The following is a 15,901-nucleotide window of genomic DNA, read 5'->3' on the forward strand; positions in this document are numbered from 1 at the left end:
AGATTGCAAGTTTGAGGTCAACCTTGGCAATTTAGCAAGACCCTGTCTCAAAATAAAAAGCAAAAAGTGTTGGGGGTGTTGCTCAGTGGTAGAGCCCCACGGTGGGCTCTATCCCCACATGAGCCAAGATTAACTTGTTTCTGGGTTTGTCTCTTTATATTTCCTATAGTTCCAAAGGGAATGACATTTGCTGAGTTTTTGATTACCACATTGAATCTGAACAGGGAACTGCATGTTGAATATTCTCTGCCATTTGTCTCTGTTACGATTCCATTTTTCTATTTGTTGGGTAATTGAATGAGTATTATAGTAGCAGGCTATATATAAAAAAAGATTAAATTTAGTTAATATGATTTAGCAATGTTCTAATTTAAAAATTTTTTTTCAATAAGCAATACCAGGCAACACTCAGATTTTCCTAATCTGCGAAAATAAGGTTGATATTTTAGAAACATAATGGAAATAAAATGGGGTTGTTAGAAGCTTAGATTCTGAAGCCAGATTTCCTAGATTCAAATCCTAACTCTGTGCCAGTTTCTTTACCAGCAAGAATAGAAATAATAATAGCACAAAGCACATAATATTGTGGTAATGATTAAATATACATAAAAGGGTGTACATACGTAAGAAAGTGCCTAGCATGGATAGTATTAAAAAATTACTGCTTAAAAATTACTTATTTTACTTTTTGATTAAAAGAAGCAATTTATTTCTTTATCTTGAAAGAAAAACTATAATATTATTTTTCCCTAGTTTTTATAGCCCGAGTTGTTTCAGAATGTGAAATCATGATCATTTAAATTTCTATTCTCATGACTATAATCATGCAATGAAATTAGGAGAAATCATGTAACTATTTCGAGCTTCTTCCTCACCTATGAATGATTAACTCATAGGATCTTTGTTGATTCTGGGTAGAATCTCTCCTTTTAAATGAATATAAACTTCACAGGCATAAATATTAAAGTGTCTTTATTTAATATGATTAACAGCTAAGATACCAGGTAGTTTCATATGAAAATAATATTTGAACTAAGCCATCAAGAATATGATTTCCTTATTTGGAAAAGCACACACACATACTACATTGTATATATTTGTATATTATTTGTTTATATGTAACATATATGTTTTTATGTATGTCCAAATGGTCCTCAGTACTTTCTGTTCAATCCATGGTTCCATCCAACCTATGCCTTGGATTCCCCAGCCTTAATGCTGGAAAATTGTTAATGAGCAATTTCAGTTAATTTCCATTGCTTCTTGTGTTGCTGTTCTTTCTAAAAGTCAAGAGAATCAGAACTCTTTTAAGCCTTGAACTACTCATGGGTTTTAAACAGTTTCTTCCTAATCTTGAGGTTCTCAGAGCTCTTGATGCATATTTATGCATGGTAATCTCTAGCAAGGAACCTCCTGCAAAGCACTTGGTTGTTTGAGCCCTGTGAAGCCATTGTGGCACAATTTTTGAATCTTACCCAAGTAGCACATAGAGCATGTTGAAGGCAAAGAAAGCATGACACACTTAAACATGACTTGCTGATAGAGGCTCACATCATAGTAGGTATTTATAGAGCAATTTTCCTAGAAGTTGAGATGTCAGAGCCATTGTGATATGTAAGCAAGAAGGAGCTATGGAATGATTTTATTGCAATATTTCTAAACATAATGGAGAGATCAGGAAGAGAAACTGTCTAAACCATAGAATAGATAGTTGAAACAAAGCACCTCTTTCTCAGGGCAAGCCTTGCTTTGTGATTTGGGGCTGAGGATGGAACACTGCTTGCAAAAACTAAATAGGAACTCTTTGAAAATATTTGGTACTTTATTCTGGGTCTGTTCAGTGTTAAAGCATTTGAGAGCTTTTTTTCTTTTTTTTTCTTTTTTTTAATATTTGTTTTTAGTTGTAGATGGACACAATGCCTTTATTTATTTATTTATTTATTTATTTATTTATTTTTTATTTTTATGTGGTGCTGAGTATGGAACCCAGGGCCTCACATGTGCTAGGCAACCAGCTTTACCACTGAGCCACAACCCCAGCTCTCATTTTTTTTTTTCTTTCTGAACTTGTGTATGAAGTAATAGGGCCATAAGAGGAACTGCTCCTTGATTGCCTATTTTCTTAAAAAAAAAAAAAAAACAGGTCTCTACCAGGTCTTCTATCCCTGACTGTTTTGCACCCCAAAAAGGCAGGCTGTAGGAAGGAAGGAAGTGTGGTTGTTGACCCTTATGGCCTGCTAAAGCCTCTAGTGAAGCAAACATTGTATATTGCTTCCTTTTATGCCTGTGTACTCCCTCTGAACAACAACAAATAAACAATCTGATCAAGTCTCTACAACTGTTATTTTCAATAAATAATTGTCATATGGGGGAAGAAAGAGAACTTGCAGTGTAAGGCATATCAGCCACATTAAATATCTGAGCCTTGTTCGCATCCTGATTTGAACACATCTCCTTTCCTCCTTTTTTTCTTTTTTAAAGGTCAAGTGTGGAACTCTTAATACTGGATATTTGATGTTAAAAAATTATTACAAGGAGCTGGGGTTGTGGCTCGGTGGTAGAGCCCTTGCTTATAGCATGTGTGAGGCACTGGGTTTGATTCTTAGTACCACATATAAATAAATTAATAAAATAAAGGTCTGTCTGGGCTGGGGAGATAGCTCAGTTGGTAGAGTGCTTGCCGTGCAAGCACAAGGCCCTGGGTTCGATCCTCAGTACCACCAAAAAAAAAAAAAAAAAAAAAAAAAAAAAAAAAAAAGGTCTGTCAACATCTTAAAAATTTTTAAAAAAATTATTACTCATTTTAAATTCCTCTCTTTTAGTAATGCACACAGAGATGTTTACCAAAGAAACCATATTTCTGGAATTTGCTTCAATATAATCCATGGGAGATTTGGATTGTATTGAGATTGGGAGTTGGTAACGGGTAAAGATCAAATAAATTTATCTTTTGTTGATATAGTTGAAGCTGAGTGATAAACATACATGGGGACTCATACTGTTCTCCATATATTTTTTTGTTTTGTTTGTTTTAAACATTTAATTAAAAGTTAAATAGTAAAAAGTCAGAACACACTTTGTACTCAGTAAATGCATTCTGGAATCAAAGATTTTTAAAAATTGGGTTTTTGTGTGTTTTCTTAAATTGTACATTATTGATGTTCATGATTATAGCAGTTAGGTTTGCAATGAGTACCATTTCATTGAACCTATTCTATGTAGCTTTATTCTCAGGAGTAATTATACTTAAACAATGTTGCTAGGTTGCAATAAAGCAAGAAGTATGAATATTTGAAACCAACTTTCAGTTTACCTTCTAAGAGATATGATGGGGAAAAGGAACTACCAGGAAGGAAACTTTCACAGAGCCAGGCAGAGCCTTCTACCTTTCATCTGGGCCTAGTCCTGGAGCCTGAACTATACCAGTGTTAATACAGTTGATGGAACCCAAACATTTATTCAGCTGAAATGAACATGTTCCCAAGAGCATCATGAGCCTTAGCCAAAGTCAATAGGGAGCTATATGTAATTAGCTTTTGAAAAATATTTTGCATAAAGTTTTTTAGTTGTTTTAACATTGACCTTCTGTGGAGACACCTGGAATCTAAATTGATACTTGACATTTTGTCTCAAATTCTAACTTAGAGGGCTCAAACCATTATCACTGCTGTTAACATTGAAATTCTAGTGTTTTGTTTTGTTTTTTTGTGGTTCTAGGGATTGAACTCAGGGTCTTATGCCTTCTAGGCAAACAATGAACCACATCCCCTTTCCCAAATTTTAGAATTTTAATAAACCTGAAAGTAATTTTCCAATGTTTCTAGTTGCAGTTTAATAGTTTATAATTCAATTAGTTAAATATGGTATTCATTGCCATGCAACATAGTATTATATAGACAAAGTATGGTGTAATAATTAAGAGTGAACTTTAGAGCCAGACTGCCTGTATGTGAATTCTGACTTTGCTACTTACTAGCAGAATGATCTTAAGCAAATTATTAAACCTCTCTATGATTGTATTTCCTTATACATAAAATGGAAATAATAATAATTAGAATTTTCCAAAGAAACAGAACCAATAGGAGATGCATAGAAGTAGAAGAGAGAGAGAAATTAATATTTCTTTTGAGGAATTAGCCTGTTCTGGGGAGCTGACAAGTCTGAAATCTGTAGGGTGGACTGGAAACGTTTGTGCTCTAATGTTGTGGTCTTTTTTTTTCTTTTCTTTTTTAAAATCTACAAGATTTTTTTTTTCCTTTAACCTACACACTGCTTTAATTTTTTTTTTCTCTCTCTGATGTTATAGTCTTGAAGCAGAATTTATTCTTTCCCTTCAGAAATTTGTTTTGCTTCTAAGATCTTTCAGTTCATTGGATGAGGCCCACCCACACTATCAAGGATTTAGTCAAATTTCCTTTTTGGTGTGGTTAACACCTACAATATACCTGCATATCAAAACCTAGAGCAGTATTTTAATGACTATGTACTATAACTAGTCGGATTAATACATAAAACTAACCATCATACCTATAAATTCATAAAACTGTTAATTATATGAATTAATGTATACAAAGCATTCAGAACAGAGCCTAACACATATTAGGCACTCAGAAAGGACAAGTAACAGAGCTTTGCTACCCATCAATAGATGAAAGGATAAAGAATTTGTGGTATATATACACAATGGAATGTTACTCAGCCATAAAGAATGATTTATGACATTTGTCAGTAAATGGATGGTCAGTAAATGGAGACTATCATGCAATACCAAAACACCAAAGGTCAGATGTTCTCTTTGATATGTGGATGCTAACCCAGAACAGTGGGTTGGAGAGGAAAATAGAAGGTCAGTGGAGTACACAAAGGAGAGGGAAGGGAGGGGAGATAGGAATAGGAATGACAGTGGAATGAATCTGACATAATTTTCCTGTGTACATATATGAATACACCACAGTGAATCTCAACATCATGTACATCCACAAGATTGGGATTCTAATTAGAAAAAGATAGATTCCATGCTTGTATAAATATATCAAAATAGATTCTACTGTCATGTATAACTAAAAAGGACAAATAAAAATAAAATTTAAAAAGAGTTTTGCTGCATAACATCAGCTAACATTTATTAAGCACCTATATTAGGCAGAGTTCTGGGCCCAACATGGTGGGAGATTGAGTGATAATCACTATAAAATCTGCACTTAGAGTGAACCTTGATGGTCTTGTAGACAAGCCTCTCATTTCAAAATTGAGAAAGGTGAGTTTCAATCTTTTTTTTTTTTTTTTGAATAGTGGTTATGTTAGTCAGCTTCACATTAATAAAAGGAAATACCTGAGGCAGTTAACTTAAAAAGATCTATTTTGGCCTACAATTCTGGAGGTGCCAATCCAAGATCAAGTGACCACATGGCTTTAGGCCTTTGGCAAGAGCAATATGTCATAGCTTGACTGTGTGGCAGGACAAACCAGTCACATCATGAGCCAGAAAGCAGCAAGAACCTGAGAGATCATGTTTCTACAATCTCCTTTGAGAGAATACCCTTCAATAATCCAGAAAAGCCACACCTCCTAAAGATCCACAGCACCTTCTAGTAGTATCATCTCTTTAACATATGAACCTTTTGGTTTCATTTTAATTAACATAATTGTCTGAAACTTGATCTTTATAAAGTTTTCTCTATATTTTTAAATTTTCACCTAATTGTAATGGTGGCTCTGAAGCTTTACATATGCACCTTTTATTATTTGGAAAATATTTCTCCAATGAATAAAGACTATTTAAGACTTCTTTCTGGTTCACAGTGTGCAGTCCAATTAAATTAGCCTCACCTCTCTTTCACTGTAGTATTTGGAACATCACATTGTAATCATTTACTTATATGTTTGTGATTTTTGAGGATAAGGACTTTGTACAGCATCATTTGTAGAAGCAGTGCAATATAATGAAAAGAAAATGAACTGTAATATTGGTTAGATCTGATTCCGAATCCTACATCTATCACTTGCTAGAGTCTTGGACAAATTACTTAAACTTTCGAGCATCAGTTTACATACTTCTAAGATAAGAAAAATAATGACTTCTTGCAAGCACAAGGCACTGGGTTTAATCCCCAGCTCCACAAAAAAAGAAAGAAAGAAAGAAAAATAATGACTTCTTAAGGTTGTTATAATGTTATATTAAATATATATGTAGTAGGTGCTTAACAAATATTTGATATTATCCTTGTTTTTTGTTGCATATTGTCAAAGGAGAAGAATTTTACATATATTGTATATATACACATATATAAAGAATAAATAATAGGATAGAATTATTCGCTGTTAATCTTACTTTTTCAGTTTAGTTGTAACTTAAAAATGTATTCTCTCGCATGTCAAAGTTATTGGTGCTTTGTGTCTCTTGAGTAGAGATGAAATACTAAGTAGTTTCACTGCACCAAGCTCTGCCTTCCATATCTTAGAAGTTTTCTTGCCTTTCAAATATTCCATGTTGTCACCAGTTTGGAATTATGTATTTTTTTCCAGTACTAGGTAATGAACCCAGGGGGCTTTACCACTCAGCTACATCATTAATTTTTTGAGACAGGGTCTCACTAAAGTGCTGTGGCTGGCCTTGAACTTGTGATTCTCTTTCCTCAGCCTACCCAGTAGATGAGATTACATGTGTGTGCCCTTGCACCCAGCACTGGAATTGTATGATTTAAGGAATAAATGTGTCCTTGATCTTCCTCCTGTCCTTCCTTGTGGCATTCTTTTGGTTTTATTTTCATTTATAGCACTCCCTTTATTCTAGATGGTACTGATATTATTTGTAGACTTATTTTTACCTACCACCTAGAGCTCAAAATCTACTACAGGAAATCTTTATGGGGCTTCCTTCTTTGCCATTTGAGACTATTATAGAAGCTATGAATTATGCCTCCCCCACCGAAAAATGTATGTATGGACAGGTGGAGTAGAGCATACCTGTAATGCCTGCAACCTGGAAGGGTGAGGTAGGAGCAGTGCAAGTTTGAGGCCAGTCTCAGCAATTTAGCAAGACCCTAAGCAACTTAGTGAGACCCTGTCTTAAAAAATAAAAAGGGCTGGGGATGTGGCTCAGTGCTAAAACATCCCCTGAGCTCATTCCTCACTTCCAAAAATAAACAAACAAACATTTTTAAGAAATTAAATTTAAGGGCTGGAGTTGTGGCTCAGTAGTAGAGCGCTTGCCTGGCATGTGTGTGGCACTGGGTTTAATACTCAGCACCACATATAAATAAATAAAAAATCCATTGACAACTAAAAAAATATTAAAACCAAAAAAATTGTTTAAAAATAAAATAAAATTTAAAAATTAAAAAGGTACATATGTCCAGATAAAAGTTTTTATATTAGTTCAGGAGGTTTGTGTTTCTTCAGAGCAGTACCTGAGTTTTACTGGCCTCTGTGTCTGTAGCAAAACCTACTGCATATGTAGGAGATACTCATTAAATTGTTTGTAAATTGATGAAAATGAGACTCTTAAAATTTGTTTCTCACTATGGAATCTCTAAACAGGCTTTCATTTTTCTTTCCTTAGGCTTTCATCTGAGTGGCACAGTAACTGAGCCAGCCACTGCTTCAGAACCAGCAGTGACTTACAAAGTTGCAATCAGTTTTGATCGATGCAAAATCACTTCAGTGACATGTGGCTGTGGGAATAAAGACATATTCTACTGTGCTCATGTGGTAGCACTCTCACTCTACAGGATCCGTAAACCAGACCAAGTCAAATTGCGTCTTCCTATCTCGGAAACCCTTTTCCAGATGAATAGGGACCAGCTACAGAAGTTTATTCAATATTTAATCACAGCACACCACACCGAAGTTCTTCCAACTGCACAAAAACTGGCAGATGAGATTCTGTCCTCCAATTCAGAAATCAACCAAGTGAATGGTAATTGTATAATATTTTTTCTTGCTAAAAATGGTTGTGCTCACCACCACTGTCACTAGCAACCCTCTTCTCTCTACCATATTGCTTTATTGCATTTTTAGAGGTTGAGATATATCTGCAATTGTAGTCATTTAACCTTACAGTTCATTCTGTCCAAACAACTCTTGTGTTTAACTCATAGTTTCTTAAAGCAGTCCAGTTGAAACCTGTTTGTATGCATATGTAGAAGGCAAAAGACTGGAAGGAAATTAACTGTAATGGTAATCTATGGATAGAATTATAGGTGGAATTTTTGATGCTTTAGTGTAATTTCTGCAATAAGTATGTATTATTTTTTTAATTTACTAAGAACATTTATGTTTAAGAACGAAAGAATAATTGGTTCCTTAGATTTAATACTCCTCTCAGGATAGGTCTCATCACTATAGAACCTAATGTTAACCTGGTACCTCAACCCATACAATGGTTTGTTTCATGATAATTTATAAATGACATCCTTTCTAATTTGTCTTCACTTATCACCACTTCTCATTTAACTCTGAGAAAAATTTAGAATATAAAATACTATTTACATTTAGTAGGCCCACTTTACCATTTACTGCAAGGTAAAGTGGTATTCTCATCTACTTTTATGAAAAGTCTAAAATATTCTAACCAGTATAGAAAATTCAAAATATAAAATATTTTTTACAGTTAGTAGGCTTACTTTATCACTTACTGGAAGGTAAGTAGTTTCATTCTCATCTACTTTTATGAAAAGGCTAAAATATTCTAACCAGAAGCAGTATAGGGGCATTTTAATTTTAATTTTAAATCAAGAGATTTTTTTAAAAGCTTTTAGCTGGAAGTTGGTGAAGAACAAGAACCAAAGAAACCAGTTTTGAACTCCAGTTCTAGTTTATCTAGGTAAAATGAACTGTGGTCTTGTTCATTCATTCCTAAATATTGTCCCTTCTCTTCTATCTGGACCTTTGAGTGTTGACTTTCCTTATTTAATCTCATTTTCTCCCTTTTTACTTTGCGTGATCGCTATCTCAGCTACATCCTTGACTTCAGATGTCATCTATATACTATGACTCACAGATTTATTTCCCCAGCCCAGATCTCTGAGCTGTAGACTTTATATCCACCTAATTTATCTTAGGATGTCTATGTGATGTTAAACAATAAACATCCTAAGATCAACATATCCAAATATGAATTTATGATCCTCTTCCCTAAACTTGCTTATTTTCCCGTATTCTCTATTTCAACAACTCGCACTACTGTGTAGTTATTAGGTCATGATGGAAACCTTGTAGTTAACCCTAGCATCTTTTTTCCTGTATTGCACATGCGTTACACTGCAAGATCTGTTAATTTTACCTCTTAAATATATTTCATCATTTTGTACTTTTATTGATATTATTATCTCCTTAATCAATCCACAATAGTCTCTCATCTAGATTGCCACATAACCTTGTAATTGATCTTTCCATATCCATCATTGTTCCTCTCTGTTCCATTTTTTATATAGCCATTCAAAGTGATTTTTCTGTAACTGCAGATATTGTCATATTATTTATCATTTAAAATCCTTCAGTGGCCTCCTTTTTCTGTTAGAATAAAGTTCAAAATTCTGTGGCCTATAAAACCTTGCATGATCTGGCTTTTGTCTTCATTTTCACATGATATACTTTTTCTTTAAGGGAATATCCTCCTTTCTGTCCTCTCTTCCTATCCATTCCACTTACTATGGTTACATTTAATGAACAGAGTGACTTATGACTTAATGCTGTTTTCAAACAAAAAATTCAGTATTTCCCCCACTCTGTGCCAGACTAATTTCTATGCATTCCTTAGGTGTCATCTTAAATGTCACTTTCTCAGGGAAAGCCTCAGTTGACCCATTTGTTTTTTCTACACAAAAAAATGTGTATATATGGGGGAGTGAGGAAGTTGCTCATTGGTAAAGTGTTTGCCTGGCATATGTGAGACCCTGGGTTTGAGCCCCAGCAAAGCAAAAAAGAAAGAAAGAAAAGTGTACATGTGATAATTTGCTTAATGTCTGCCTCCCCAATTAGTCTGTAAGCTCCATGAGAACAGGAACCTTCAACCTCGGGACTATAAATGTCCCAATTCTGTTTACTGATCCCAAAGGAAGAACTCGGAAGACTCAATGGAGAGGTTTTGGACATTTTATTACTCACTCACTGTTTGGCAACAGCAGACCGAGATACAGTGGAGGACCACATTGTACCTACAAGCAGGAGGAATATACTGAATAGATTGCATGCTCACTGTGCAGGTGGATTTCTTCAGATATTTTATGAGTACGTTCCTTTACTTTACAACCAGTGTCACTCTATTTAGATACTCACCTAAAGATTGGAGATGAAGAGAGTGATCAGCTTATTCTCTCCTTTTTCTTCATTATCACATTCTTAGAGAGTCCTTCTCACCTCACTGCAAGCTTTCCTCAGCGCTGATTAGTATTTAACCCAACACACTGTATATCCAGTATTTGGCAGAGGTTCTGTTACATTTCAGGGTCTTGATAAATTTTGGATGAATAAGTAAAAATGTCTTTGAAAATCCTCTGAGTCCTCTTGCCAATTCATGCTCTTCTCAGATGACTTTGATTGTTTCAGCAGTCACACCAACTTGTAGTTTGTTAATTAGATCCCCCAAAATTGACTTACTCCCTTTTTTGCTGCAGCCACCCATGTGGGCAGCTTAGTTTCTCACTTCCTGGGTCCATTGTAGACCAGTAAACATTTACATCATTTAACCTCCTTTCTCTCCTACCAAATAAGCATATCTGACTGAACGGAATGGCACCACCTATAATCCCAGCGACTGGAGAGCCTGAGGCAGGAGGATCATAAGTTCAAGACCAGCCTTAGCAATTTATGAGGCACTAAGCAACTGGATGAGACCCTGTCTCAAAATAAAAATAAAGGGCTTGGATTGTGTCTTAGTGGTAGAGTGTAGGGCTTGCATGTGTGAGGCACTGGGTTCCATCCTCAGCACCACATTAAAATAAAGGTATTGTGTCCAACTACATCTAAAAAAATTTTTAAAAACCAAACTTAAAAAAATAAAAATAAATATAAAATAGCTGGGTATGTGGCACAGTGGTAAAACACCCCTGGGTTCAATCTTCAGTACCAAAAATAAAATAAAATAAGCAAAACCTGAAATTTTAGGTGAAATTTTTCTGTTAGTGATTCTCAAGGGCTTTGCCTTTTCCTAGCCCTATCCTCACAGGTTTCTATAGATCGTACTAGGTATTTATAAATTGTACCTTATTTCTTCCATAGGTACTAGGACTACCACCATGCGGGTCCTAAGTATTCTCCACTTTTTTCCATATCCCTTCACATCCTTAGAGGGGATGTCACTCCATGCCTCCAAACCAGTTGATTAAGGCCACTCCTTCAGTGGCCTAATCCTAATCCTGCTTTTTCACATCCTGATCAGATCACACAAGGATGAAAATTAAAACCATCCTTGCCCTCTGCTGCTGGAACACCATTGCTCTTCTTTTCTTACCCCCATCATTTGTTCCAGGCCCAAGTCCTTGGTTTAACTTAGTTTATTTCAGTTCATTTTCTCTTGAGCTGTTGAAAACCAGAATCCTTAGAGGTGAGACTTTATAATCTGCATTTTAAACACAAACCCTGATGGTTATTCTTTATATTAACATTTGAGAACTCTGTTTATCCTGTGAAAAAAGTACATTATTCCAACTAATTCCATATTTTGTATAGTAAAGTAGTCCAAGAAAGAATGGGATTTGGCTCTTTTCAGACACACCATCAGCTTTATACAGAGGGCCTGAAACCAACTGGTAGATCATGGCAGTGTACGACTGAAGACCAAAGAGATCTACATATAGATCCTGCCTTAGATATAGTCTGTATGTTAACTTACCCGATCTCAACTTTAGTTTCTTTATTTTTAACACTAGTATAATAATACCACCTTTTTATGAAGGTTCCTTAAAACTTAGTCAACAAATATTAATTGACCACTACTATATACCAGGCACTTTTCTACATGTTGCAAATATATCAGCAAACATAAATTTCTGCCTTCAGCACACATTCTAGTAGACATATGTGTATAAAAAGTGCTTAACTTCTGTCATATAGGAAGCATTAGTAAATGGTAATTAACAAATAAGGATAAGGGATTTGACCTTTACCACTTTTGGGATACAGATGTCTAATACAGTAGAGTATTTGCCAACCTAGAACTTATGTCTAGATGGTCAATGAGACATATTTGTTCATTCTATAAATATTAACTCAGTACTATAAATTCTGTAAATGTTGACTTGGTGCTATCATGAACTAGGCACTGTGAGGTACAAAAAGGAATCTTTTTTTAAAATTTTCAATTTAATTGGAAATATGAAAATGCACATTTTTTTTTGGGCACTGGGGATTGAACCCAGGGACTCTTATCTACTGAGCTGCACCCCAACCCCTTCCCTTTTATTTTTATTTTGAGACAGGGTCTTGGTAAGTTACTTAGGGCCTCGTTAAGTTGCTGAGGCTGGCCTTGAACTTGCAGTCCTCCTACTTCAGCCTCCCAAGTCACTGGGATTACAGGTGTGTGCCACCACACAATTTTAACATAAAACAAAATGTAACAGAAATAATAATGAGTGCTATGAAGAGTGTTTTGCCTTTCTATACTGAAAATAATTTGGGCCTACTTTTGGCAGGTGGCAGTGGGTTATACAACTAATTTAGTGAGGAGGTAAAGAAAGAGTCTACCCTATCAAGTGAACTAAGCAGTACATAAACCTCAGCAATGTTAGCCTGCTGGGTACTTATAGTTTGTGTTTTTTATTGCAGTCCTGATTCTAGAGCTGAAATAATATGACAGTGAGAATAGTTGATTTTTTAATTTTTTTTTTAGAAAGAACAGTGTTCTCTTTTTAAAAATTTTTTAGCTGTAGATGGATACAGTACCTCCATTTTATCTATTTTTATGTGATACTCAGGATTGAACCCAGTGCCTCACACATGGTGGGCAAGTGCTCTACCTCTGAGCCACAATCACAGTCCCTGAATTTTTTCTTTTTAACCAAAGAACACGTTAGAGGAAATAGGAGGGAAGTAAATGGGAAATAAAAGTAAGTTGTAAGGATATATAATGGTTGACTTCCAGGAACAGTGTTTGCCTGAAACATAAGTGTAAGGAAAACATGGCCAGAAATGAAAGATAAGGCCAAAACTAAGAACCTTGAATGCCAAACTAAGGCATTGGTACTTAATTTAGTAAGTGCATCATTGAAGACTTTGGATCAGGGAAGTGATACAATTAGAATTATGTTTTGAATAAAACATTAGAAGAAATATAGCATACAGTAGTTACTGTGCTCTGACAGATGATATGAGTTAATCATACATTGTGGAATGAATGAATGTGAACCATCCTAATTCCCTGGAGAGTAAGATGGTCTAAAAAAGCTAAGCAGAAGAGTAACTTTGTTGTACAAACCCAGATTTCACTAAACAGGGTTCTGCCATAGAGAAATAGTTTACTAACTTATTAAAATGTGATATATATTTATAACCTATTGCATGACTATATCTACAGAGTGTTGACTTAGGGTCAGTCAGTTATCACTTGGAGGCAGGCTTCTAAAAACTTGTCATGGGACTCCATCTGTAAGACAGTGAGAGAAGATTGAATTTTCATCCCCAAAACTTTTCTAAAATGCCTGTCACATTACATGCTATAGCTGATGCCATTATGGATTCAACTGTGAGCAAGGGGCTAACAGCCTACTAGGGAAGAGGGCAAATTCTGCCTGTGCTAGAGAAAGCAGTTTTATAGTGAACTTTTTAAAATAGGACTTTTTTATGTTTTACGAGAGTCATTGTTTTAAAATACTACATAGACATTAAGGCATATTTGAATTTCATAGAAGAGCAAAAAGGAGAAAAAATGTCAATTACTAGGAAAATATACATCACTGTTCTCCTGTTGTGTTTTGAGAAAACAAAGTCAGTTTCCCCTACCATACCCTCTGAACACAACGCAGAATGCTTCTGTGACCAAAAATGTGGGGATTTTCCCCCACAAACTAAACAAACAGATCTGTAGCTGGCATATGATTGTCTTCTAACCAATTCAATTCTGACACTATCAACCTGAAGATAGCTTAAGATCCCACAACTAAGGGTTCAGTCCTTCCCCACGCCATTTCAGATGCCAGTCAGAAAGCCTCCAGGTGAATGGGGGGTGGACGGGCTAGCATTAGGTTTAGGGTTAGGTTTAGAGTTAGGCTAAGGAGAGCGCTAAGAATGAAGGAAAGAAGGACTGTGTAGAGGGAAAAGAGGGGTGGGAGGGGTGGGAGGGGTGGGGGGGAGGGAAAAATAAATAAACATCATTACCCTATGTAAACGTAAAAAAATAAATAAATAAAAAAAAAAAAGAAAGCCTCCAGGTGAAACTATGAAGGCAGTTCTAAGAGGAAAGTTTATTGCATTGAGCTCATTCATTAAAAGAATATAAAATCACCAAATAAATAATCTAACTTTATATCTCAAAGCCTTAGAAAAAGAACAAATCAGCCAAAGGCAGTAGAAGACAGGAAATAATAAAAATCAGAGCCGAAATTAATGAAATTGTAACAAACAAACAAAAAAAAGGGATCCAAGATCTGCACTTACCAGAAGAAAAAGTAGGCCCAACTCTCCAACATGTTGACTTGGAAACAAAATTCCTCAACAAGACTTCTAACACGCAATTAGTAAAACCAAGAATCAATAAATGGGATGGTATCAAACTAAAAAGCTTCTTCACAGCAAAGGAAACAATCAAGAATATATACAGAGATCTTACAGATTAGGAGAAAATCTTCACCGGTACCTCAGATAAGACATTAATTTCCAGGATATACAAAGAACTCAGAAAACACCAGAAAAATAAATAACCCAATTAATAAATGGACAAAGGAACTGAACAGCTAATTCACAGAAGAAATAAGAATGGTCAAAAATATATGAAAAAATATTCAACATTTCTAGCAATTAGAGAAATGCAAATTAAAACTACACTGAGATTCCATCTCACTCCAATCAGAATGGCATTTATAAAGAATACAAGTAACAATAAATGTTGGCAAGGATGTGGAGAGAAAGATTCTTTTCGTACATTGGTGGGACTGCAAACAGATGCAACCACTCTGGAAAGCAGTATGGAGATTCCTTAGAAAACTTGGAATGAAACCACCATTTGACCCAGTTTTCCCACTCCTCGGTCTATACCCAGAAGACTTAAATACAACATAATACAGCGACGCAGTCATGTGCATGTTTATAGCAGCTCAACTCACGGTAGCTAAGCTATGGAAACATCCTAGGTGGCCTTCAGCAGATGAATGGATAAAGAAAATGTGGTATACATACACAATGGAATTTTAGTCATAAAGAAGAATGAACTTATGGCATTTGCCAGTAAATGGATAGAACTAGAGAATACCATGCCAAGTGAAATAAGCCAGTCCCCAAAAACCAAAGGCCAATGTTCTCTCTGATTTGTGGGTGCTAACCCAAAACAAGGGAGGGAGGGGTGAATAATAGAAATAGATTGGACTAGACAAAGGGTAATGAAGGGAAGGGAGTTGGGGGGACAGGAAAAGACAGTTGAATTAATTGGTCATAACTTTCCTAACCTTGTATTTGTATACTTGACCAGGGTAACTCCACATCATGTGCTATCATAAGAGTGGGAACCTAATAGAATAAGTTAATACTTTATGTATGTATATTCTACCAAAATACATTCTACAGTCATGTATATCTTTAAAAAAAAAAAAAAAAAAAAAGCCCTAGGTTGTTTTAGCTGTGCTTCTGAGGTTCCCACAACTCCCCTCTCAATCTTTTTTTTTTTTTTTTCCTGCTGGTGGGAGGGTAGCAGGGATTGAACTCAGGGGCACTTGACCATTGACCACTGAACCACATCCCCAGCCCTATTTTT

The 15,901-nt window shown here is 35.4% G+C and overlaps 1 protein-coding gene across 1 annotated transcript in view; it reads left to right on the forward strand.

Annotated features, from left to right (window-relative positions):
* Zswim5 (zinc finger SWIM-type containing 5) overlaps positions 1–15,901 on the forward strand; it is a 170,844-nt gene that overhangs the window by 109,754 nt on the left and 45,189 nt on the right. Inside the window, 1 exon segment of the mRNA XM_047542621.1 lies at positions 7,562–7,918. Coding sequence (XP_047398577.1) covers positions 7,562–7,918 — 357 coding nt within the window.

Source organism: Sciurus carolinensis, chromosome 1, assembly GCF_902686445.1.
Source record: "Sciurus carolinensis chromosome 1, mSciCar1.2, whole genome shotgun sequence".
NCBI lineage: Eukaryota > Metazoa > Chordata > Mammalia > Rodentia > Sciuridae > Sciurus > Sciurus carolinensis.